General features: G+C 41.0%; 2 protein-coding genes across 2 annotated transcripts in view; both read left to right on the forward strand.

The window, feature by feature from the left end:
- LOC109507050 (DEP domain-containing protein 7-like) overlaps nt 1-10991 on the forward strand; it is a 38577-nt gene extending 27586 nt beyond the window's left edge. The window contains exons 3-10 of the mRNA XM_019856200.1: nt 5003-5492; nt 6074-6204; nt 6283-6475; nt 7319-7539; nt 8045-8187; nt 9066-9191; nt 10561-10639; nt 10746-10991. Coding sequence (XP_019711759.1) covers nt 5003-5492; nt 6074-6204; nt 6283-6475; nt 7319-7539; nt 8045-8187; nt 9066-9191; nt 10561-10639; nt 10746-10969 — 1607 coding nt within the window. The 3' untranslated portion in view covers nt 10970-10991. The remainder of the gene's footprint in view (nt 1-5002; nt 5493-6073; nt 6205-6282; nt 6476-7318; nt 7540-8044; nt 8188-9065; nt 9192-10560; nt 10640-10745) is intronic.
- A 2005-nt stretch (nt 10992-12996) lies between these two features.
- Nucleotides 12997-22105, forward strand: part of apcdd1l (adenomatosis polyposis coli down-regulated 1-like) — a 23964-nt gene continuing 14855 nt past the window's right edge. The window contains exon 1 of the mRNA XM_019858455.1: nt 12997-13370. Coding sequence (XP_019714014.1) covers nt 13316-13370 — 55 coding nt within the window. The 5' untranslated portion in view covers nt 12997-13315. The remainder of the gene's footprint in view (nt 13371-22105) is intronic.

Below are 22105 nucleotides of genomic sequence, written 5' to 3' on the forward strand. Positions count from 1 at the left end.
TTTTTTGCAAATTATAAAAACAAAAATACATCCCCTTGTTCAAATCAGAGGACCAGTTTGGCATGTATTTACTAATTCTTGTTAATTCTTCAATCTTATACAGATTGACCTGCTTTGTGGCAGTGGTTGATGGCCAGTTAAGAGTTTTAAGTCTGAAAGATATTAGACATTAAGTTGAGCTTTTTTGGAGGGTTATTGGCTCCTTGGCATGTGACAGACTCGACATTTGGAGGTTTTCAAGATATTAGCCGTTGTTTTGTTGTGTTTTACGTGCAAACATTTGAGATGAACACTGTATCGTGACAGTGAACCCACCTTATCTTAATGCTAACAAGCATTATAAAACGCCACAGACGGTGTAATGAATAGCATCTTTGTTGTTGTTATTATGATGATGATGATTATTATTATTAGTAGTAGTATTATTACACTCACAGTGAAGCACACATGTAGACAGGCAACACAACAATACTTGTAGGCATGTATTCTTTATCCTCTGCAAATAATGAAAATATTACTTCAGTTCATTCCAGTTATGACCAATGTCTGAAACAAAAACAAAAAAACCCTTAAACCTATTTTAACTAATAAGACAAGATGAACGTCATGGCGTTATTTGAGTATTGTAATGCAGTAATTTAAATTGACCTATGCTTCTGTTGTGTGACTCATTATTAGCATGGGGTATTTAGGGTTAGAAAAAACCCCACACTTACACAGGTGACACAAGGTAAAAATGCCTTAACACAACGGCTCCTGATGCGAGGATTCAAATGTCAGCGGGCCAATGGCAGCGAGTCCACAGTTTGCCTCGGCAGCTTAATCTCACTTGTTCTTGCATGCTCAAGGAATGAAGATTATCTGCACACCAACTGTTAATGGCCTGATGCCATGTGATCGCTGTGCGGCTTGCTTGAGGTCCTACTAGACTATTTACTGCAGTTATGATGATGATGATGATGATAATGATGATGATGATGATAAGGCTGGTGCTGCGATATTCACTAGGGGGGAAAAAGCCTCTTGTGTTGATGACATTTGTCTCCCTCTGCAATTATTTACCTTCACTACTGTGGGCAAACACTGCTGCACTCTTGCTCTCTACCTGCCATCACAACAGCAATCATCTCAACTGGCTGGCTCTGGGTCCTACATGAAGTCTTTTTGGGTGTCGACCATCATGAGCGACGTTGTGTGGCCCTGTGCATTCATGATATAATGTAGTTTTAGTGATTGTTTCAAATTTTGCATGTTTATACTTTACAAATGCATTCATGGCTAGGACTTTGAACTCTTAACATCACTAAAGTCAACGGCTTGCCACTGCATACATTAATATTAATGCTTCAAAGAGGAGATCAATTCCAATATTAATACAATATTTATTTAGCACTGCCATTCCGACAGTTCACTCCATCATTTATTGATTAGTTAAATAGTGAAACTGACTGTTTGCTTGTGAAGACATCTTTTGATGGGCTGCCATCGAATCAAACAAAAACAAATCAATAAAAATAGCACCCGTCATTAGTTTTGCCTAGTCGTATGCTGTATTCCGACGTGTTACAACGGTAACAACACAGTGCAGTAAAATGTCTTGGTCTTGAGCACAGCCGGGTTCCTTGGATTGTTTTGACCCACACATGACCCCCGTCCTCACCACCCTTCCTCTTCCGACACCCTTTTTTTCTTTTTTAGTCTTTAACAAGAGTTAATGGAAATTGATCAGATCCGGATTTATGCATTCATTAGTAATCCAGGGAATCCTGTGGATTATCCAGATGGCCCTAATTTCTAATTGAAAGGATTTTCATCTGATAACGTCACTAAGACTTTTCTTCTGTAGTTTGCATTAGCTGTTACTGTATATACAGCTTCTCTATACTCTCTGCATGAATGTTTGCTTGTATAGTATGCTATGGTTTCGTATGGTATGGTATCGGCTACTGGTTTTACGTCCATAATGGAATAAAAATCACCCAAATCTTGCAGGACAAAAGTCATTCACTCGGCGTCCAGTAAACCGTTGGTCAGGGATGCAATGTATTGTATGAGGTTAACCATAGGCACTTTCGGTATTAGAAGTGCCAATATGAACAGAGTGATTGAATAGGTGATTGTCTTATTATGATTATTTTATGTGTTGTGTACAGCACTTTTGTTCCTGCTGTTGCGAAAGTGCTATAAAAAGTTCAGCTGAGTTGAGCTGAAAATCAAAGTGGTATTGTAACGGCAAGATGTTGCGTACAGGTTTTGTGATGGGTCTCACTAAATCATGCACGTGTACCTGATTTTGTGCCTGCTTGGTGTATCGTACAGTGTTGCCTGGAAATATGAGTTTGATTTGTTACGTTACTACGCTTAGAAAAATCATACAGTGATACAGACGTAGTTAAGTACAATTGGTTTGCAACCTGTTCAGGGTGTCCCCCGCCTACTGCCCGTAGACAGCTGGCATAGGCTCCAGCCTGCCACGCGACTCTTGTGAGGATAAAGCAGATCAGAAAATGAATGAATGAATGGATGGATACTTAAGTACAATCTGAGGAATCACACATTTTGCCATATTTTTTACTTGAATTCAATGGACATTGTATTGCCTCTTCTTGCAACTGAGTCAGTAAGCTGCATTTTTTTGCAGAAGATAAAGAATATATGCAAGTGAGAATTTTATTGTTTGTGCTGCGCCACCGTTTGTTTTTAAATATCAGTTGCTTGGATGCCATTCGTCAATCCCGTTCTATGGCTTTTTGCATCGTTTGCTAACATTAAGCTAAATGGACTTTATTGAGGCTGTTTGAGATACACATTGTACAGTTCTCTGTGTTTTATGTATAGTTTGGTAGTAAACTGGAACAGTTTAAAGAATTGTTCACCATCTGCCAAACTGCTTCTTGTTGTGACGTGAGTCAAGTGCAACCCTACAGCACTCCTATCTCAAATATTTGCGTTTAAGCCAAGCAAAAAAAAAAAAACTAAACAAAAAACAATAAATAATGACTGATCTTGAAAAAGTCGTAAAATGCTTCAGTTGTATCTCAAAGTACCACAAAAAATGGTAATCTGTTGTGATTTACATAATACTGTACATCAAAAATAATTATCCCTTCACTTAATAAAAAATAGCTAATTCATACTGGCAAAAAGGTGCCGCAACTTGACTGTCGTTTTGTCCAAGGTTCGACATTAACTCTAGCAGGTCTGCCTGCATGCAGTTGCTCTCCAAACTGCTTTCTAGTTGTTGTCACAGCTGCGTCGCAATCATGTCAGGTTATATTGTCATAACACAGAGCGGAGCTGCAACCGTGAGGGACAGTGATGTATAGCCCCAGGCTGCCCCCCCGTTCCATAACATTTGCTCTACTGGCTTACGATGCTCCCCGTGGTGACCTGAAAGCTATTCTGACATCTCATGTGGGGACACTCTGCTTTCTTGTGATGACCGACACAACTGTTTAAGACAATTGACTTCAAAGCTCAAGTAGGAAGGTTGTTAGACCGTCTTACCCTTTTTTTTTTTCTTACGACATATTATAGTGTCGTTGCATTTCCACGACGCCTAAGGATTGATTTGTTAAATAATTGACCATCACAAAAGATTTAGATTTCGAATACATAGTGTGGCCCGGTGCGTCAGTGGTTAGCACGGCGACCTCACAGTGCAGAGGTCGTGGGTTCAATCCTGGCTCCGGCCTTTCTGTGTGGAGTTTGCATGTTCTCCCCTGTGTGGGTTTTCTCCGGGTACTCCGGTTTCCTCTGACGTTCCCAAAAACATGCATGAGAGGCTGATTGAACACTCTAAATTGTCCCTTGGTGTGAGTGTGAGCGTGGATGGTTGTTCGTCTCTGTGTGCCCTGCGATTGGCTGGCAACCGGTTCAGAGTGTACCCTGCCTACTGCCCAAAGATGGCTGGGAAAAGGGATGGATGAAATACATAGTTGATTGTTTTTAGAAAACATTTATGAATGTATTTCTCCCCCATTAAAAAAAATACATTCCCTCCTTAATATTTTATGGTGTCTAAAATTGATTCGATTAATCATTTCATCCCTTATTGCCTTGACTCAGTGGAGGTTGTGAAACACTAACGTACAGGGCGGAGCTCGCCACACTTAAGCCTGTTGATCATTTCTGCAGGACAGCGGCTTACTGTATGCCAGGAACAGAAAAATGGCTTCTTTACCGCCATCGCCACATAGTCACTCAAACCAGTTAGAGTAAGTGTTTGCTGTTCCATACCAAACTGTGGTGAGCTCAACTACACACGCTCTGTTTGAACTGCGGTGCAGTCTGGTGCATGTGTTAGCAGCAAGGAAGACCACCCACATTTTGGAATACAATATGAGGACATCTCTTGGAAGGGAGGCTTAACAGTATGTACATTGTTTCTTCATCCTTGGAGAACCACATTGTTTTTTTTTTTTTTTATGACAATGAACTCTCTGAGCTCAACATAATTCATTCCAGGAGGCTGTTCATATTTCATCCAATTTTAAATACTGTACTTATTGTGTTTTCCAATTCAGCAATGTTATTTTTTATGTATCTGACCCGACAAAATAGCCCGGAAAAAACTGTACCTTTGATGCTGATTAATTTTCTTGCACTGCATTGAATGTTAACTATTATTTGAAGTGAGCAGTTTTAACATTGAAACTGTGCACACTGATTAACCCAAATATTAAATGTACTTTTTAGGAATAAAATTTCGGCCTTGTTTTTGATTAATTCTTGCACCTAGTATGTTGCTGGATTTTAATGTTAGTCATTACTGCAGTATTTGGGGTGTTTTTTGGGATGTGGAAGGCTACTTGATTAAAAAAACAAAGAAAAAAAATGCATTCCAGTGGAATGCAAGTATCTCCAATTTTGTCACTTTTTATATCTTGCTTGCTGGAAAAAAAAACTTAAAAAACATTCTCAGTGATTCTGATGAATGAAATGAAAGCTCAAAATTTGGAGATACCGAGATATGAGAGATGCAGAAATACACTTCGCTAAGATTTTAACACAACTGTGTTCCGTCCCTCAGAGCAAGGCATGGCTGGGAAGCCATTCCGGGCCACCCAAATCTGGAGCAGCATCATCTCCAACCTCCACACCCACGTGGAGGTCAAGCGCCGGCGCCACAATCTCAAGTCCTACGAGGACTGCTTTCTCGGCTCCGAGGCCGTGGATGCCGTGTTGACGCACATTACCTTGAATCGCTTCTTTGGTGACGATGCAGTCCCTCGCCAGAAAGCCGTGCGACTTTGTCAAGCCCTGATGGACTCGAAGGTCTTTGAGCCTGTGGGCGTGAAAGTGTTTGGCAAGGAAAAGAAGCGGGCCACTTTTGAGGACAGTAGCTGTAGTTTGTACAGGTTCCCGAGCCCGCAGACGGGTTTGTCAACGCTGAACAATACCAAGTCTAACTCCACGGTAACCATAGAGAGCGGCTATGACTCTCCAGGCATAAAAAGGAACAAGAACAGCTATAATCCACTGTCTGAAAGGTAATAAAATATTATTATACATTATAATTTACTGTAAATATCATATGCTATTGGCAGATTTTGTGCTCATCTAATATAAAACTGTTGCTTTGGTGCCACCTTGTGGTGTGTTGGCGTCAGGCCCTATGTGAAGTGAGGGGAAAAGCTCCATTTCAACAGGCCATTGCCCTGTCTAATGGAAAAGTAGCGCTTTCTTTGAACAAGCTACTTTTTTTTCAGGGTTTCTACTAGGCTTAACTTCATGTTCTGGTTGCTGATCATTACATCAATAAGCTGGCTCAGAATTAAAATATTACAGCTCACGATGATGCAGTGAAACGCATTACACCACTGAAAACTACAAGCGCAACCATTAGTTTCAATACACCAAGTACTTTATATCAGCTCCCTATAAATGTCGTGTGTGGAGAAATTATATTTTTAATGATGCTTTAAGTTCCGAAGTACCAAAAAAAAATGTTGATCAGAAACGGTTTAGAGCAGGTACATATAATTTGTCTGATTGTCATGAAATAACAGCAATCCAAACATTGTGACGGGAATCACCTTCCCTGATTAATTGCCATGATGTCCCCCTCCAGACAAGAGATGCCGACCTACTTCACTCACTCTCCCGTAAGACGAGGCAGATCAGTGGAGGACGTGCTGAGAAATCTCAACCTAAACTCGACCATCACGCCTCAGATGATCAACTTGGGCCTCTCACGGGAGCGTAAGTAGCCGTCAAAGCGATGAATGGTATAAAAGCTCACAAATACTTCAGTCACCTTTCAACCATTCTCCACCGCAGTGGTCACAGAGGTGTGGCACCAGCAGGCCGTGTGCAGGCTCCTGCAGTTGATTGAGCTCCCGCTGCTGGAGAACTTGCTGGGGTGCAAGTGCGCCTCGCGGTCTTCATTGCTCACGGTAGACAGCGACTCAGACTTGTTGCTGTCAGCAGGCTACTTGGACAGAGAAGTGCTCAAGGCCTTCAGTGAGGCACAGTAAGTGGCGGTTCTTCAGTGAAAACGTATAGGAATTGTTTTGGATCTTTTTTTTTTTTTTACATGACCCTCAGCATTTTGGAGACTGAGAATCGACTTTGAGAAAGAAATTGCTTTAACCCTTTCAGGGACAGCGGTTACTACAGTGGACAGCTGATCATGTTATCAGGTTACACGGTCCACAAAATTGTTAAATCGTTTGAACGGCGCCACAATGGTGCAAATTGCACAGCCGATCAAAAAAATACACCAGCTTTCACAAAACAAAACAGTTTTGATTAATCAGTGCAAACAGGCTTTCAAAATATCTATGCTCATTTCCTCTCATGGCAATCGACTTCTTCCTTGACAATCACACCATGTTTTTGTGGTTCAATAAAATAATAATAATAATAATAATAATAATAATACGCTGTCCCAAAAAGGTTAAATAGTGAATCACAGAAAAGTTAGTGGCTGAACACTGCATACGACGCGACAGTTCTGGTTCAGCCACGTTGCTCGGTATTTGGTGGGCCCAACAACATGAGTTTATCATTGGCAAATTGTAGTTTCATATAATGCGGATTGATGCTTATTGTAGTACCTAAGTACGGTTTACCAACCTCTCAAACAAGATGTAGCATTTTTTTTCGACAAGTACAACATTGTCCACAAGCACTAGATTCAATACAACTGTGTCAGAAATCTTCCTTTTCAAACATTATTGCACTATTTGTAATATATCGGCTATGTTATAAGCTACACAAGAGGGTGAAAATGATATCGCATAGATCTTCAAATCTCCTGCTGACATCACTTGGCTGTATTCGTTTCAAATCCCGACTGCTTTCTATCCCTCAGGGCAGATGAATGGATGTCTGGTGCCGTAGACTGTCTGGACTTCCTCCCCGATAATCAAGTGGTGGAGGTCAGCAAAGGTCTGGCGGGCTGCGCCAATGACCTATTCGAATGTAAGAGGCTGCTCTACGAAGTCCTGGCGAATCATTACGCTCGAGTCAAGCAGCCGCCACTCCTCAGCAACCACTTGTTCGACATCTACTCGGGCATTTCGGAGCTTCTCGGTGAGAAGACTTATTTCATTTTATTGCTGGTAGTACAGACTTTCCAGGCCCACCTGCAATAGGTGAAAAAAACCCCCGCAATATAGAGAGTCCAGTTTTCTCCTCCCACATGCTTAAAACGCAAGTGTGTTAAAATACAGCAGTAATAATGCTCATATAATTGTCCAAATAAGATGCAAAGCTTTCTTGTGTCACGCTATTTGTCACTCTCAGTTGACGTGTACTGTAAATCCGATACATATCTTAAACACCAAAATGTTCAACCAAACCTTACAATTGAAATTGCGTTAGCTTAATGCTAACATATAACAGGACCCGCTACCTTGAAATTTGACAGGTATCGGCCACGATACCACATCCTGGTATCGATACTCGCCCATCCCTTGTAAAAACCAATTAAAGCAGTCGCTTTAAAATTGGTGACATAACTCACTGTGTACGCTATGCTGAGGTTCCACTTCCTTCTGCCTTGTGTCATCGTCGTTTGTGTGCCATGTGTCCTCAGTAAACGGTAAACTGGAGCAAGCTCTGGAGGCACTGCAGCTCAGCCTGAAGCTGCAGGACTCTCGATGCAGGGAGGAGCTGCGGCGGCTGCTCAGGTTCATGGCCATTGCCGCTAACGCACAGGACATCAAACTCCACAAAGAGGTGTGTGCCTACAGTAACATAGCTATGTTTCCGAGGCGAAGCCAGTGTGGCTGTTAGGCTGGGCATCATTATTTATTATTTAGTTGAAACATTTTTTTTCCCCTGTAAAATACAGCAAATGTGTTCACAGAATGAATTAAATGTGTAACTTAGGACATTTTATTTCAACTGAACATACAGTACAATAAATAAGATCCTTATAAGAATCTATTTGATAAAATTACCAAATGAAAGATTAGATTCTTTTCTTTGAACATAAAAAAAAGTTTCTTTCTACCTTATTCCTTTTTTTTTTTTTTTTACTAATCAGCAATAGAACTCGGGTTGGTTTCACCCATTTCAGAAAAGGGCAGAAAACCAACTTTTGGTGAAAAATATATTTTATGCACAACAACAAGAGTGAATGTTCTGCCAGTATTTTTTGCTTTATTGGCTACTCAAACATCTGAACAGTTCTTTTCTTCTATAAAATACCACCAGCAGCAATGAAAATGCACTTTTGATGGCAAAATAATTATGACAAACTTGACAAACTATTTGCACGCTATTGAGTAGTAGTAGTAATAATTAGTAGTGTGTGTGCGTGTTGATGTGTGGCCGTGTATGCACGTACCTGTATGTACAGTACGTACATTACATCATCGCCTCTACTTCTAAATTTAAACAATGTCTCTCACCTTTTCTCTCTTTTGTGACACTCTTTGTGGTAGATTTAAGGTTGCAAATTTTGATTTCAAATATTCGCCATATGTTCATGAGCTTGTGCATTGTCTTGATATGCGTGATCTCATCCAAAAGACACCGAATGATGCCATCTGCTTTTTTTAAATATATTTCAGGAGCATAGTTACCATTCTTTGCGCCTGTGTGTCCCGCAGATCGAGAACCGAATGGCAGTGAAGAGGTCATTCTCCAGCGCCATCGTGTACAGCCGAAGACTCTCCAAAGGCAAAGTGGACCTGATGGTTCTTTTTATGATGGACAACCATTGCGATCTATTCAATGTGAGTGTTGTGCATTACATTAGAAGAGCTCACAAACGGCCGGGGACGGCTGCACGCTGTTTGCGAGTTTCATCTCTTATGCACATCAGGAACAGCTTAAAACTAATTGCATGTCTCTTCCCCCCCAAAAAAAAACAAAAACAAGACGGGCTTCCCAACAGGAAGGAGGTAATAAACAGGGACGTTATGTAAGAGATGTGCAGCGGAAGGAAAGATAATCATGAGGCTTTTGTTTGTGCTTTTTCAATGTGTTTTATTCTTCCATCCCATATCTTTTCAATGATCTTTTCAACGCACTGGTCAAAACATTAGGTACACCGGCACCTTCTCATAGCATCCGATGGCAGGGAGATAAATTTATGAAGATGATCTTCAGTTTTGACCGACACTGTCAGAGGTGTATTAACAATTAGTTGTGGTTCTACTTTGTACTGTACTGATAATAGCTTCCGTCTCACGGCAAACATGTTTTTAAACATTATCTCTGAAATAATTAAATGTCAACGTGGTTTTACACTAAGCATTTTATAATAAATATCTAAAACTAAATATATTAGTGTAATAATACAAATTGGTGGCATATAATATGCGCGTAAATAATATACAACAAATACATGCAGTATGCATGGAGTAAAAATGCCAGTTGTTTCCTAGCAAAAAATACTTAAGTATACCGTATTTTCCGCACTAAAAGGCGCACCTAAAAGCTTTCCATTTTCGTAAAAGCTCACAGCGCGCCTTAAAATCTGATGCGCCTTGTGTATGATCATTATGGTAATATTTCGACCCCAAAATGGCTGCTTGGAGACATGCTTACGACGCAGAGTTCAAACTTAAGGCGATTGGTTTCGCAGTTGAACACAGAAATAGAGCAGCGGCAAGAGAGTTCAACGTTAACGAGTCAATGTTATAACTTGCTATTGGTTAAATGAACTGTGTCGGTGCTTTAATAAATAAGTTTGACTGACATCTGATTGTCGCTATATAAATCAGAGTGTAGTGTAGTGTAGTGTTCTGTTGGCATTTCCTTGAGCGTCGCTCCATCTATTGGATGCATTGTAGATTGCGTCTTGTAATGCGGTGCGTCCACTATATGAAAAAAATGACAAAATAGGCCATTCATTGAAGGTGCGCCTCATAATCTAGTGCGCCTTTTAGTATGGAAATACTGTAAGTAAAACAGTATGATGCATTAAAACTAAATCTGGCAGGTATAAGTTAGCCCAAAAATGACGATGACTGAAGTAAATGTAATGGGGTAACATACATCACGACATCCAGGTACATAATAGTCAAAAAATAAACACATTTGCTGGAGTTTCTTTGTTACAATTTACAAATGTATATCATATTTTTTTATTGCCATCAGGTTCCTGTTTCACTACACAAGATGGTCAGCGACAGATTGAAGAATATCGTTCGAGGGAAGGATGCAGATATGATAACAGGTGTGCAGATCTTACTTCATTGTATCATTTATTTGACATCATCTCCACAAAAAATATTCCTCTTATTTCCCATATTGTTGTATTTCATTCCCCTCTGTAAATTCAGGGTCGACGTATTGCACAAGACAGAGCGCAAAGGCTTATTCGGAAAACAGAGAAACGCACACTAAAGAGGAATTGCGGTCGTTACTACGGACAATCCACGAGAACCCCAACATGCCCAACAAGGAAAAGAGACATCTGCTGGCCCAGTTCTACAAAGGCCACCCGGACATTTTTGTGCAATATTTTGGCAATAAGTTATCAAGCATGAACATGTTGCTACAGTAAAACTTTGTATGTAATTTAATGCCACGGGGTGGTTGTAAATGTGAACATATGTGGCCGTTGTGTAAATAGTGACTGTGAATGTGGATTTGCAAGGAGTAAAGCTGTGATTTATATGCACATACCATAATTTCCGGACGATTGAGTGAACCAAGGTTATTATAGTAAAAGAAACTGCAAGAACTAAAAGTAAAATTGAATAACAATTTTCCGGAATGAAATAAAACAAAAATGCTTAAAAAAAAAAAAAAAACTAACTGGAACTATATCTTATATTTACAAAAGTAACTGAAAGTGAGTAAAATGAAAGCAAACATGTTTTTTGTTTTCATCTTGGTGAATTAATATCATATATGAGCTTTGAGTATGAGTATATTTTAAATGTCTTTATTTTGATATTGCTGTATGTCCATACAAAAGAAGGCAGGTCAAACAGTTACTTTACACAATACTTTGTGAATTTTGTTTGAATCTTGCATCCAAGAAAAAATAAAACAAATACTAAAACTAAACTAAAATGAAGCATTTTTGGGGAAAAAAATGCTTATAAAATGAATTATAAAACATTTTTTAAAACTTTAATGAAAAATCCAAAACTATTACTGTATAATACTGGAGCGCACCTTAACATATATGTTGCACCCACTAAATTTAAAGAGAGATGAGAACTTTTACACGTACCCATTGTCCAATGTCGTGTTTGTATAAAAGTGGGTTGCACAGATAGCGAGAAGGACTTTCCAAAGCAAGTCTTGCAGATGGTCGATGCATATCGGGGACTTTTTGTAACATCACATGAGAAGGTTTGGTGTCACATCAGGCTGCACCCCGTTCACTCATGGGCTATATAGAGTATCCCAGCAATGTCGCTGCTCCCTGATGTGAGGTCAACGCTTCTGAGAAATGGGACACCGCCAAGGACGGATGCAAATATTGGCGGAATGAAGCTGGTTAGCCCGTATAAATCCATAAATTAGCTGCATCGTTATTTAAGGTGCACGGTTCAAAGCAGGTGAAAAAAGTAGCGGTTTATAGTCCGGAAATTACAGTAATTTCGGTCTCGAAGAATATGCCTCAGAGGTCAAACAAAGGTGTTGAGAATGTCTTTAGCCAAGTAAGCAATTAAAATGTTATGCTTCTTTGTTAACTTATTTAAATTTTTTATGCCATCACAGATGTGTGTTAGCCATAGAACAGAAAATTAAAATTACTGTGAAATAGGAAAGGTAGGTCAGTCCAGCATGAGCAATACAACCTTAAGTAATGGGTGCGTAGTTTCTTTTATAAATTTTATATATATATATATACACTTATATATATATACAGAGAGAGAGAGAGAGAGAGAGAGAGAGAGAGAGAGAGAGAGGTTCAGGGTTCTCACTGTTTCTGCGTGTGTTTTCTCTGGGTATTGGAGTTTCAGTGTGTGTATAGCTTTATGAGGAAGTGCTGCCTCCATGAGTGAAAATACAAACCAAACTTTTTTGTCTTTATGAGAGCTCACGTACACTACCCAAAGGAACTCAAACCGGCATGGTGAGCAGTGACTCATTTGCCTGAGACAGGACTTCCCGCTCAGGCTAATTTCAGAAAGGCTTGAAAAAAAATCTGATTCTCGATGCTAGGGGTGTTTTGGAAAAGCCATATCAGAGACATTTTCGGACATCTGGGAATGGTTTTAAATAGTCACAAAAAATGCATAGTATGTCTCTTTTAACATTGGAAGTAAAAAAATAAAAATAAAAAATGTCCCCACTGCACTCTTCGCACCTGAACACTCCCTTGAGCTTTTCATTTAGGAAGTTGAAAGCACACACACACACACACACACATACACACACACACACACACACACACACACACACACACACACACACACACACACACACACACACACACGCTCTCAAAGCTCCTTTATCTGCTTCTCTCCCTCTCTGTCTTTCTCACCCTCAAATGCACACACACGCCCTCCCACCATCACATTATACTCCTCCTCACACACACGCACACACACACACACACACACACACACACACACACACACACACACACACACACACACACAAACACTTGCTCCACATGCATGAGTGGAAGCCAGCCACTGTGTGCTACACACTCACGAGGAGAGCACCACTGTGGAGATGTTGCATGCCCACTGATGTTTTTGCCACCAGAGCATGGAAGCCAACAACTGGACATAAAAGAAAAAGTAGCCGCAGCAGCGTGTGTAGGATTACAGGACCACTTTATGTGTGTTTGTGTCATGGTGACAGGTCACGTGAATGTCTGCTGCTGACAGGAGCTTCTCGAGTTCTGGGATCTAAAAGAGTTGCATGTTGAAAGGCAGCAATCATGTCAACGGGAAGCTCGGCACGCGCGCTCTGGGGGGTCTGCTTCATTTGGCAAGGTAAGTCCACGCAAAGGCGTAGAGGGGGACTTTTAACATATTTTCAAACCCCGAAGATCTGTGTTTTATTAACTATTCGCTAGCCAAGAACAAAATATTGGAAAATAGCTCAGGGCAAACCACCTCACAAAAATTGTATAGCGTGAAATACTAATGATCTAAACAACCAACACACAAATACATTTATGCGTAATATCTGGGCCTGTTTCGTTGAACACAAAAATGATGAAATGTTGAAATGGCAACAGGTGGAAACACAGGTTAATTCTACATTTTGCCATCTGGAGGAAGAGTATGGAATTGTTGCCAGTCACCATACATCGCTGGCATAAATGGAGGAATAAAGATACTGTAATACTATACAGTCATGTCCCACTTTTTTGTGGGGATGAGGACCAAGCCCTACCCCAGATGACCAAAGTAAAAACCCCCCATATAATTGCCTCGATTAATAGGTTATACCGTAACTATACCAAAAACTATTATCCCAAAATATTTAAATATCATTTACATCTCAATTTACAACATTACTGTTAAAAATGCAGGCCTTGCAGATGGTTGCTTTTTTAATTGTAGCTCACTTCATTGGACAAAAACATATATATGTGTATGCGCATATATCTTCGTAATTTCCGGTAACAACCCAGGCTAAATTTGGCTCTTCCCTGACATATAAAGTTCTTAGTCTCTTCGTAGAGATGTATTGCTTCAGCATATTTCCTTGAGACCAAGTTGTACTTTCCTGTTAAGTAGTGCTTTGGCGCCATCTTGTGGTATATTAGTGGATCCCAGAAAGAGCACAAAAACCATCAAAAGGTCGATTTGTTTGGCGAGTAGCTAGGGATATTTAGCCATTCGTTGTTTGACTCCTTCTGGTATATATGCTTTGACCACCAGGGGCAGTATAATACATGCACACATGCATACATAAAGAACAGTTTTGCAACAAAGTGAGCAGCAGTAATATTATTAATTTTTGCCAGAGGATAAAGAATATATGCCTATGAGTAGAGCTGGATGATATGACAATATACACTGCCAAGACAAGACGTAAGTGTGTATCATGTTGCTTGTGTCCTACCATACCTATTGTAATTTATCACCTGCATTGTCACCTGCAATAAAATGCAGCGGTAGCATCAACAGCGGACGCTTGATTTGATGGGTGAAAGCTTACACTTATAATTCTCATGCGACATAGCTGCCACCAAGTGGCAGACTTAACATATGGACTTGAATCATTCCGTGGTCATAATACATGACAGATTTACAGTGCAAAAATTAATCTAACAGCTTGAGAAATGTAATAAATAACAAGGTGGGTGAATCCCAAAAATGAATTGCACCATGTGAAACAATAAACTATCAACAACAAACCTGTAATTATCACTACTTGAGGTTTTTCCTATAATTGAGTGGAGACTGTCATGCGGATGGTCTGCATGCCGAGATGAGATCGGTGCTACTTGGCTAAATTAGGCTGCAGCAGCTCGCTAGGAACAAGCTTTGGCTGGCTACTGCCGCCCATAAACACAGTGCAATTTCCCGACTATGTCAGTCATCACAGTCTCCATAGCAGCAAATGGGGCACACTCCTTACAGGTATCATTCTCACAAAAATACAAGAAGGAGTAATTAACAGAGGAAAAGATTGAGAAGCTAGGCTACTTGCTAAGCGAATGTCATGCTATTCATCATGAAAGACTGAATAAAGTGCCCGGGTGACTGAGTACGCTTCACAGAGGTCTCACTGGAATCACATGAAAGCATAGCATATCCAACTTTGAGCAGCTAAATAGCAGGCAATTTAATAAGTGTCTGGAGAGAAAATTATACAATATAATGCTACACACAGACGACAAAGAGGAAATGTTACGGCGTCCCGTACGTCAGCTGAGAGGAGTGACCTAGAAGATTAAAAGTAATTATCAATTAGTAATTAATATTGAGGATAAGCGATTCTGAAAATTGATGGATATACACTAGTATATTGATTACAGATTGTATTACTAATGTGACTTGTTTTCACAATGGGTCCTGAGTTTTGATTTGGACTTTTGAGATCTACACAATCAATGTTCTCAAAATTGTATTACAGTCCAGCTCATGTTTTTATCTCAGTTTTTAATCAATTTCTGTCAGAAACATTTTTATACCTCTTGTTTAGATTGATTGCGCAAATATGTGTGGGCTACTTCTTTTCTTTTTAAATTTGATAATTTGCTACAGCAGCAACACTGGAGGCATTTCTCATATGATATAAGTCTGTTTAATGTCACTTCAAAATAAAATGAGAAAAGGTAAGTCATCAATATTTGTTGTATATATTTTTATCGAATAACTGAAAATATATCGGGGTAGGGCGTCATGGTGTGGACTGGTTAGCATGTCTGCCTCACAGTACAGAGGTGCAGGGTTCGATTCCAGGACCCGGCCAGTGTGGAGTTTGCATGTTTTCTCTGTGACGGCATGGGTTTCCTCCCACGTTCCAAAAACATGCATGGCTGGCTGATTGAACACTCTAAATTGTCCCTTGGTGTGATTGTGAGCGTGGATGGTTGTTTGTCTGTGTGTGCTCTGCGATTGGCTGGCAACCAATTCAGTGTGTACCCCTTCTACTGCCCGAAGACAGCTGGGAAAGGCTCCAGCATGCCCACGAACTTCATGAGGATAAGCGGCTCGGATAATGGATGGATGCATGGATGGATGGATGGAGGGGTGGTGGATGGATAGATCGTAGTATATTGTTATCGTGATCAAATATTTTTTCCATATCACCCAGCACTACCTGTAAGTACAGTCTGTCAGCTAGTGGAAGAGCATTTGATTTCCCTCATATTATATATAGTTGGCATATATTTTTATGATAAAATACTGTCATTATTTTTTGTCAAAAATAATTGACATTGGGGAATTTCCCACTGCACACAACATGATCTCTCATTGCGACTTTATCGAAGTGTCCTTGAGCAAGATACTGAACCCCCAGTTGCTCCAGATGCTGCGTCATCAGTTGGTAAATGTGGAAAGAGCGTACAGCGCTTTGAGTGCCAAAGCTAGAAAAGCGCTACTGTATATAAGTGACAGAGCATTTACCATGACCACTTTAATTCTCCAGTAAACCTCAACTAAGACTGGCAATAAGCAGCTTGAAGTGTTTTTCTTCTTTCATTTTCTCACTTTCTACCAAATTGCAGCTTCTTGTGACGTTAACTACTACCATCAAGCACTTGTATTTGGCTCGCACCTAAAGACAAAAAATAAAAATAAAAAAATCATCTGATTGCCAGCCTCTATCTAGAGCAGTGGTTCTTAACCTTGTTAGAGGTACCGAACCCAACCAGCTCATATGCACATTCACTGAACCCTTCATTAGTGAAAAACAAAAATATGACTTTTTACCAATTCAAGGTTTCAAAAACACATTTATTAAGAACAGAAAAAAGTAAATAAAATTTCAAAGCATAAGTTTTTTTTTTTTTTTTTTTAAATTTTACGAAATCCTATCACGACAGTCACATGTTGACTACTGAGCGAACTAAATTTCCCGCAGCACGACTTGGACAAGCAATGTAATGTGATCATCAGCAGCCAGTGATGGCCAAGCGGGCATGTCATAACTAATTGACATGTTGAGTCGGATGTGTCTTCACCTCCATGGCAGAGGCTCCGTCGAACCCCTGAGACCGATTCACCGAACCCCTAGGGTTCGATCGAACCCAGGTTAAGAACCACTGATCTAGAGAAACACTTGTAAGTCAAGAATTACAACCGAAATGTCAAAGTGCTTTTTTTTTTCTATTGATGTGCAAAGGGAGCAATATTGGAATGTTTGATAAATATTTGCTGTTCCCACATTTGTATCAAGTCTTGAATTTGACTAAATAATCACCCTAGTTAATTTCCATGCACAGTGTCATGTTAGGAACAGCTGTGACGTCAAGTTGTTGACTGGGCCCTCCCACCGGTTGCTATTGAGTGATGCGCCAGATCGATTGTAGATTTAAACATGAGAGATGTAAGATTTATTCAGCACTTATATTCCAACAACACGCAATCTATCGATTTATCTATTATGCGCCCGCAGCACTGACCTCATCTGACACAAAGTCAGCAAAACAGGCGTCATCAGTGACAGACCTTCCAGCAGTATTGACCGAAAAAATTGCGAGAATGACCAAGAAAATGCCACATGGATGGCTTTCAATGCCGCAGTTACAGGCTTTGTCCCTTGCAGGCAAGTATCGCTGCGTGCATTACTTGTTATGGCGTCTCACCAAATAGGTTCCACGAGTACTCTGTAGCCTTTCTTGATGAACCTTTTGACCACCACAAGTCCATCACCAAACGTGATCATTATTACAGCCACACCGTGTCCTAGTGTTGATTTGGTGCACATATGAGTGTATAAACAAAGAAATGAAGGCTCTCAAAACACATCAGGTCCCCAAATTTGGTGAGGATTACGTCACACACAGACACTCGTTAATCACAAGGAAGCCATTAAGCAATTTGTCAGCATTCAAGCGCCTCCCGTCGAACCAAAACCCAAGCCGGCGCTAGTGAATGGTCGCTCTGTGTCTTCAAAGGGCACGAAGGAGAAGGAAGAAGAAGCTTCTTCTTCTTCTTCATCTCCGGCAGCTGCCTTCGAACAATGGCAGCTTCGGAGCAGGCGAGCGTGGCCCTGGAACTAATGTTGCTATTATGTTAATGGTTGGAATAACAAGAGGTGGACATCACGGTGCCTCCACCGCGCCTCCCACACTCCCCCTTCCCTGGGAGCGCTGCACATCAGGGCCCAGAGGCGGATAGGAAGAGATGTCTGCCCAGGTGCAATCACCAGAAACCCCCACCACCACACACACACACATAAATTCAAAGTGCACCTCTCTCAGCCCCGATGATGACTGGCAGAGTGTTTTCTTTTGGAGCTGCACGTGTATTGTGAGGGAGACAAGCAAGGTCGAGCTGGTGAACCTCCACAGATGCTCAAAAAAAAAGGAAAATACGGTCAACATTTTGAAATAGAGGCAGATAAAGTTTTCTTATAGGACAAATAAGAAGCAGTAGTACATACTGTAGCCTTATAAATTGCATGATTCATTCCAAAATGCACACTTATTAATACAAAAAGCTAGCAGGCAAAGGACACTTGTCAGGCAGAATTCAGCCCTTCATTCAAAATGAACCAATCAAATTCAAACGAATGCGAGTCAGCACACACTCTCCCTCATTTCAAATGCCACTGATTAACCTCAAATCATGTTCAGCTGTTCTAGTGGGCTTTTCCTGACACTTTAGCGGCATCTGTTACATTTTTCGACAGGATTCAGCACATCATGGCCACCTGTTGCCATGATTTCTTAGATAGCGAACAAGTGCGGCAACACGATGAAGAAAATTCAAAGAAGGAGTATGCTCGTCAAATGATTGGTCACTTGTTGCTAGACAGCGGCAGGCATTTTAAGTTGCCACTTAATTGCTAAACGCGCCGAACTTGAATAAACTGATTTCGCCACTGCGTTTTCACATTATTTTCTGTCTATATGGCAAAAATGTCATGGTTTCTGCCATGTGATTGTACCAATACGTCTGGAAGAAGTGCTACATGCAGAAAATAGATGGCTGGATTTGTATTAATTATAACAATACATACCATATTATTGAAACAAGACAATATCCATCCATCCATCCTTCTGTCCATTATCTGAGCCGCTTATCCTCTCGAGGTTCACGGGCGTGCTGTAACTTATCCTGTCTGGCTTCGGGTTGTATGCAGGGTACACCCTGAACAATTGCAGGGCACACATAGATGAACAACCATTTGGACAGAAGATATATCAATACTCACAGGTAGTGCTGGGTGAAAAAAAACTTTGATCATGATAACAATATACTGATGATTTATCCATCCATCCATCCATCCACTTTATCCTCACAAGGGTCGCGGGGGGTGCTGGAGCCTATCCCAGCTGTCTTCGGGCAGAAGGTGGAGGACACCCTAAACTGGTTGCCAGCCAATCGAATGGCACACAGAGACGAACAACCATCCACACTCACACTCACACTCACACTCCCACTCACACTCACACCTTGGGACAATTTAGAGTGCTCAATTAACCTTCCATGCATGTTTTTGGAATGTGGGAGGAAACCAGAGTATCCACGCAGGCCCGGGGAGACCATGCAAACTCCACACAGGAAGGCCGGAGCCAGAATCGAACCCTGCATCTCTGTACTGAGAGGCGGATGTTCTAACTCGGCGATCACATTGCTGTCCAACAAGGCAATATGTTTTTTGTTAATACGTTAAAAATAATATTGACAAAGTTGGGTTTAGCATGTTGGCTTGGCGTTCAATAAGCGTTCCAGTTTCTCATGTGGCCCCTTTGTACTTGTGGTATGTGAAAGAATCACTGGATTCAATACAAATAAAATTTCAAGCACGAACTGCAATCTAATATATTAGAAAGAAGCTTTGTTTTTGTTTCAATCCAGAGTGAGTACATTTTACTGGTGCAGTTCAAGTACAATACATTGGCATTTCATCTTTAAATGTTTAAAAGTGCGGCCCGGTGGTCCAGTGGTTAGCACATCGACCTCACGGTGCAGCTGTACTGGGTTCAATTCCAGCTCTGGCCTCCCTGTGTGGATTTTGCATGTTCTCCAAGGGCCTGCGGCGGTTTTCTCCGGGTACTCCGGTTTCCTCCCTAGGTGTGAGTGTGAGCGCGGATGGTTGTTCGTCTGTGTGTGCCCTGCAATTGGCTGGCAACCGATGCAGGGTGTCCCCCGCCTACTGCCCGAACACGGCTAGGATAGGCTCCAGCACCCCCTGCGACCCTTGTGAGGATAAGCAGATCGGAAAATGGATGTTTAAAAGTTTCATAGACGTACATTTTTCTTTGAATTTTTTTGTGCAATACATTTTTCACTGAATGACTTCAGTAGTCCCCCCCACCTCCATATTTATTTCTTACATGTGAATTTTTGCATTAACACCGTAGAGCTAGACATCATTTATATTCAGCACAGTGTATGAGATGCAATGTACTGTATGAGAAGGGAGAATAGATGTGTGTGTGTGGGGAGGGGGGGTGTAATCAATATATCTGTTTTCCAGTCCAGCTCCAACTTGTACATTTCCATGTAAAGCACATCACATGGCAAAAGAAAATGTTATTTTTGAGACTTGAAGTGATCGTGCTGTAGTCCACTGAGAACAATACGTACATGCTCAGCTGCAATCTTCTTCAGTGTTTGCTGGCCTGCAGGGTCTAGTCATTCTCAAAGTTCTGAGTCTACTCAGACATGAGTATTTTGAAGTTTTTCTGTTCTTTTGACTTCTTGCAAAACTGTGAGATGTGAAAACGACTTTTCGTGTGGTGAATGATCACAACTGGGACGGTTCACTTGTGTCATCTTGTGTCTTCTGCAAAAATGACACACGTTTGTTTTCAGGTTTGGGAATTCTAGATTTGACAACCTATGAATTTGATATTTCATGAGGACAAACATGATCGAGGCTTTTAAAAAGCCGTTGTCCCTCGAAGCCCGGTGGCCACGTGCGAACAGGAGCCAGACTTTGATATCCAGCGGGCAAAGCCGCGCGGATCTCTTGTGTAAATACACAAGACCTTGAGATTAAACGGCTCAAAGTATGATGAAAAGACAACAGCGGCGTCTGCGTTGCCTCCCCGCGGACACATGACCCAAGTTAGAATAACAACACCGAGCTCTGGCCCTTTGAAAAGATCAACTTGTCCTCGTCCTGACTGACACAAATGAGGAGGGAGGGACAATGGCCACCATTTGTACCATATTACAAGTCCTTTGTATCTCACTTGTTTTGCATTTATCAGCAATTTATTGACATTGTAAGAGCCAGTGTTGCATTTTGGCAATGGCAAGTTTCATGGAAGGAGTTTGTTTTAGTTGTTCCTTTTATTTCCTGTAAACGGGCGTCCAGGTGATTTTTATAGCGGGTGAATGCAGAGCTTTTGGGGGTGCTCTACTCTGGTCAGGATTTTTCATCGAAGCTAACTAATGTATCTGCCATGTTATAACCCAACTTCTCAGTGGCTTTTGGATGGAGCTTGTCAAAGGAACATAATAGAGCTAAACTGAAAAAAATACAATAATATATTCTTTGCGGTCCCAATAATCAAAACGTGGTTATCTGATGAATAGTGTGTTTGTTGAACATGAATTAAAATGCAAAATCCACCCATTTTCAGCCGCGTCCAAATACCCAATTCAACCCAATGAAGTGTCCACTTACAGAAGTAGAAGCGCACGTCGTGTTTGAGAGCGCTGGTTACAAGCATGCGAAAACTGCAGAAATGGGACAGTGCGTGTTACGTCATCGACTTGCGTCACTGTGTTGGATCTCCGTCGTCAAACATGGCGGCACCGGTTGTTGCTTTGGCAATATTCATCCATCCATCCATTTTCCGATCCGTTTTATCCTCACAAGGGTTGCGGCAGGTGCTGGAGCCTATCCCGGCCGTCTTCGGGCAGTAGGCGGGGGACACCCTGAACTGGTTGTCAGCCAATCGCAGGGCACACAGAGATGAACAACCATTCACACTCACAATCACACCTCGGCACAATTTACTGCGTTCAATGAGCCTGCCATACATGTTTTTGGAATGTGGGAGGAAATTGACACTTGAAAACACTTTTTTTTTTTTTTTTATCACAGAAAAAGCAACCCCCCGGATTGTACCGCGTTTTTC

Source organism: Hippocampus comes, unplaced genomic scaffold (assembly GCF_001891065.2).
Source record: "Hippocampus comes isolate QL1 unplaced genomic scaffold, H_comes_QL1_v1.1 scaffold17, whole genome shotgun sequence".
NCBI classification, from domain to species: Eukaryota; Metazoa; Chordata; class Actinopteri; order Syngnathiformes; family Syngnathidae; genus Hippocampus; species Hippocampus comes.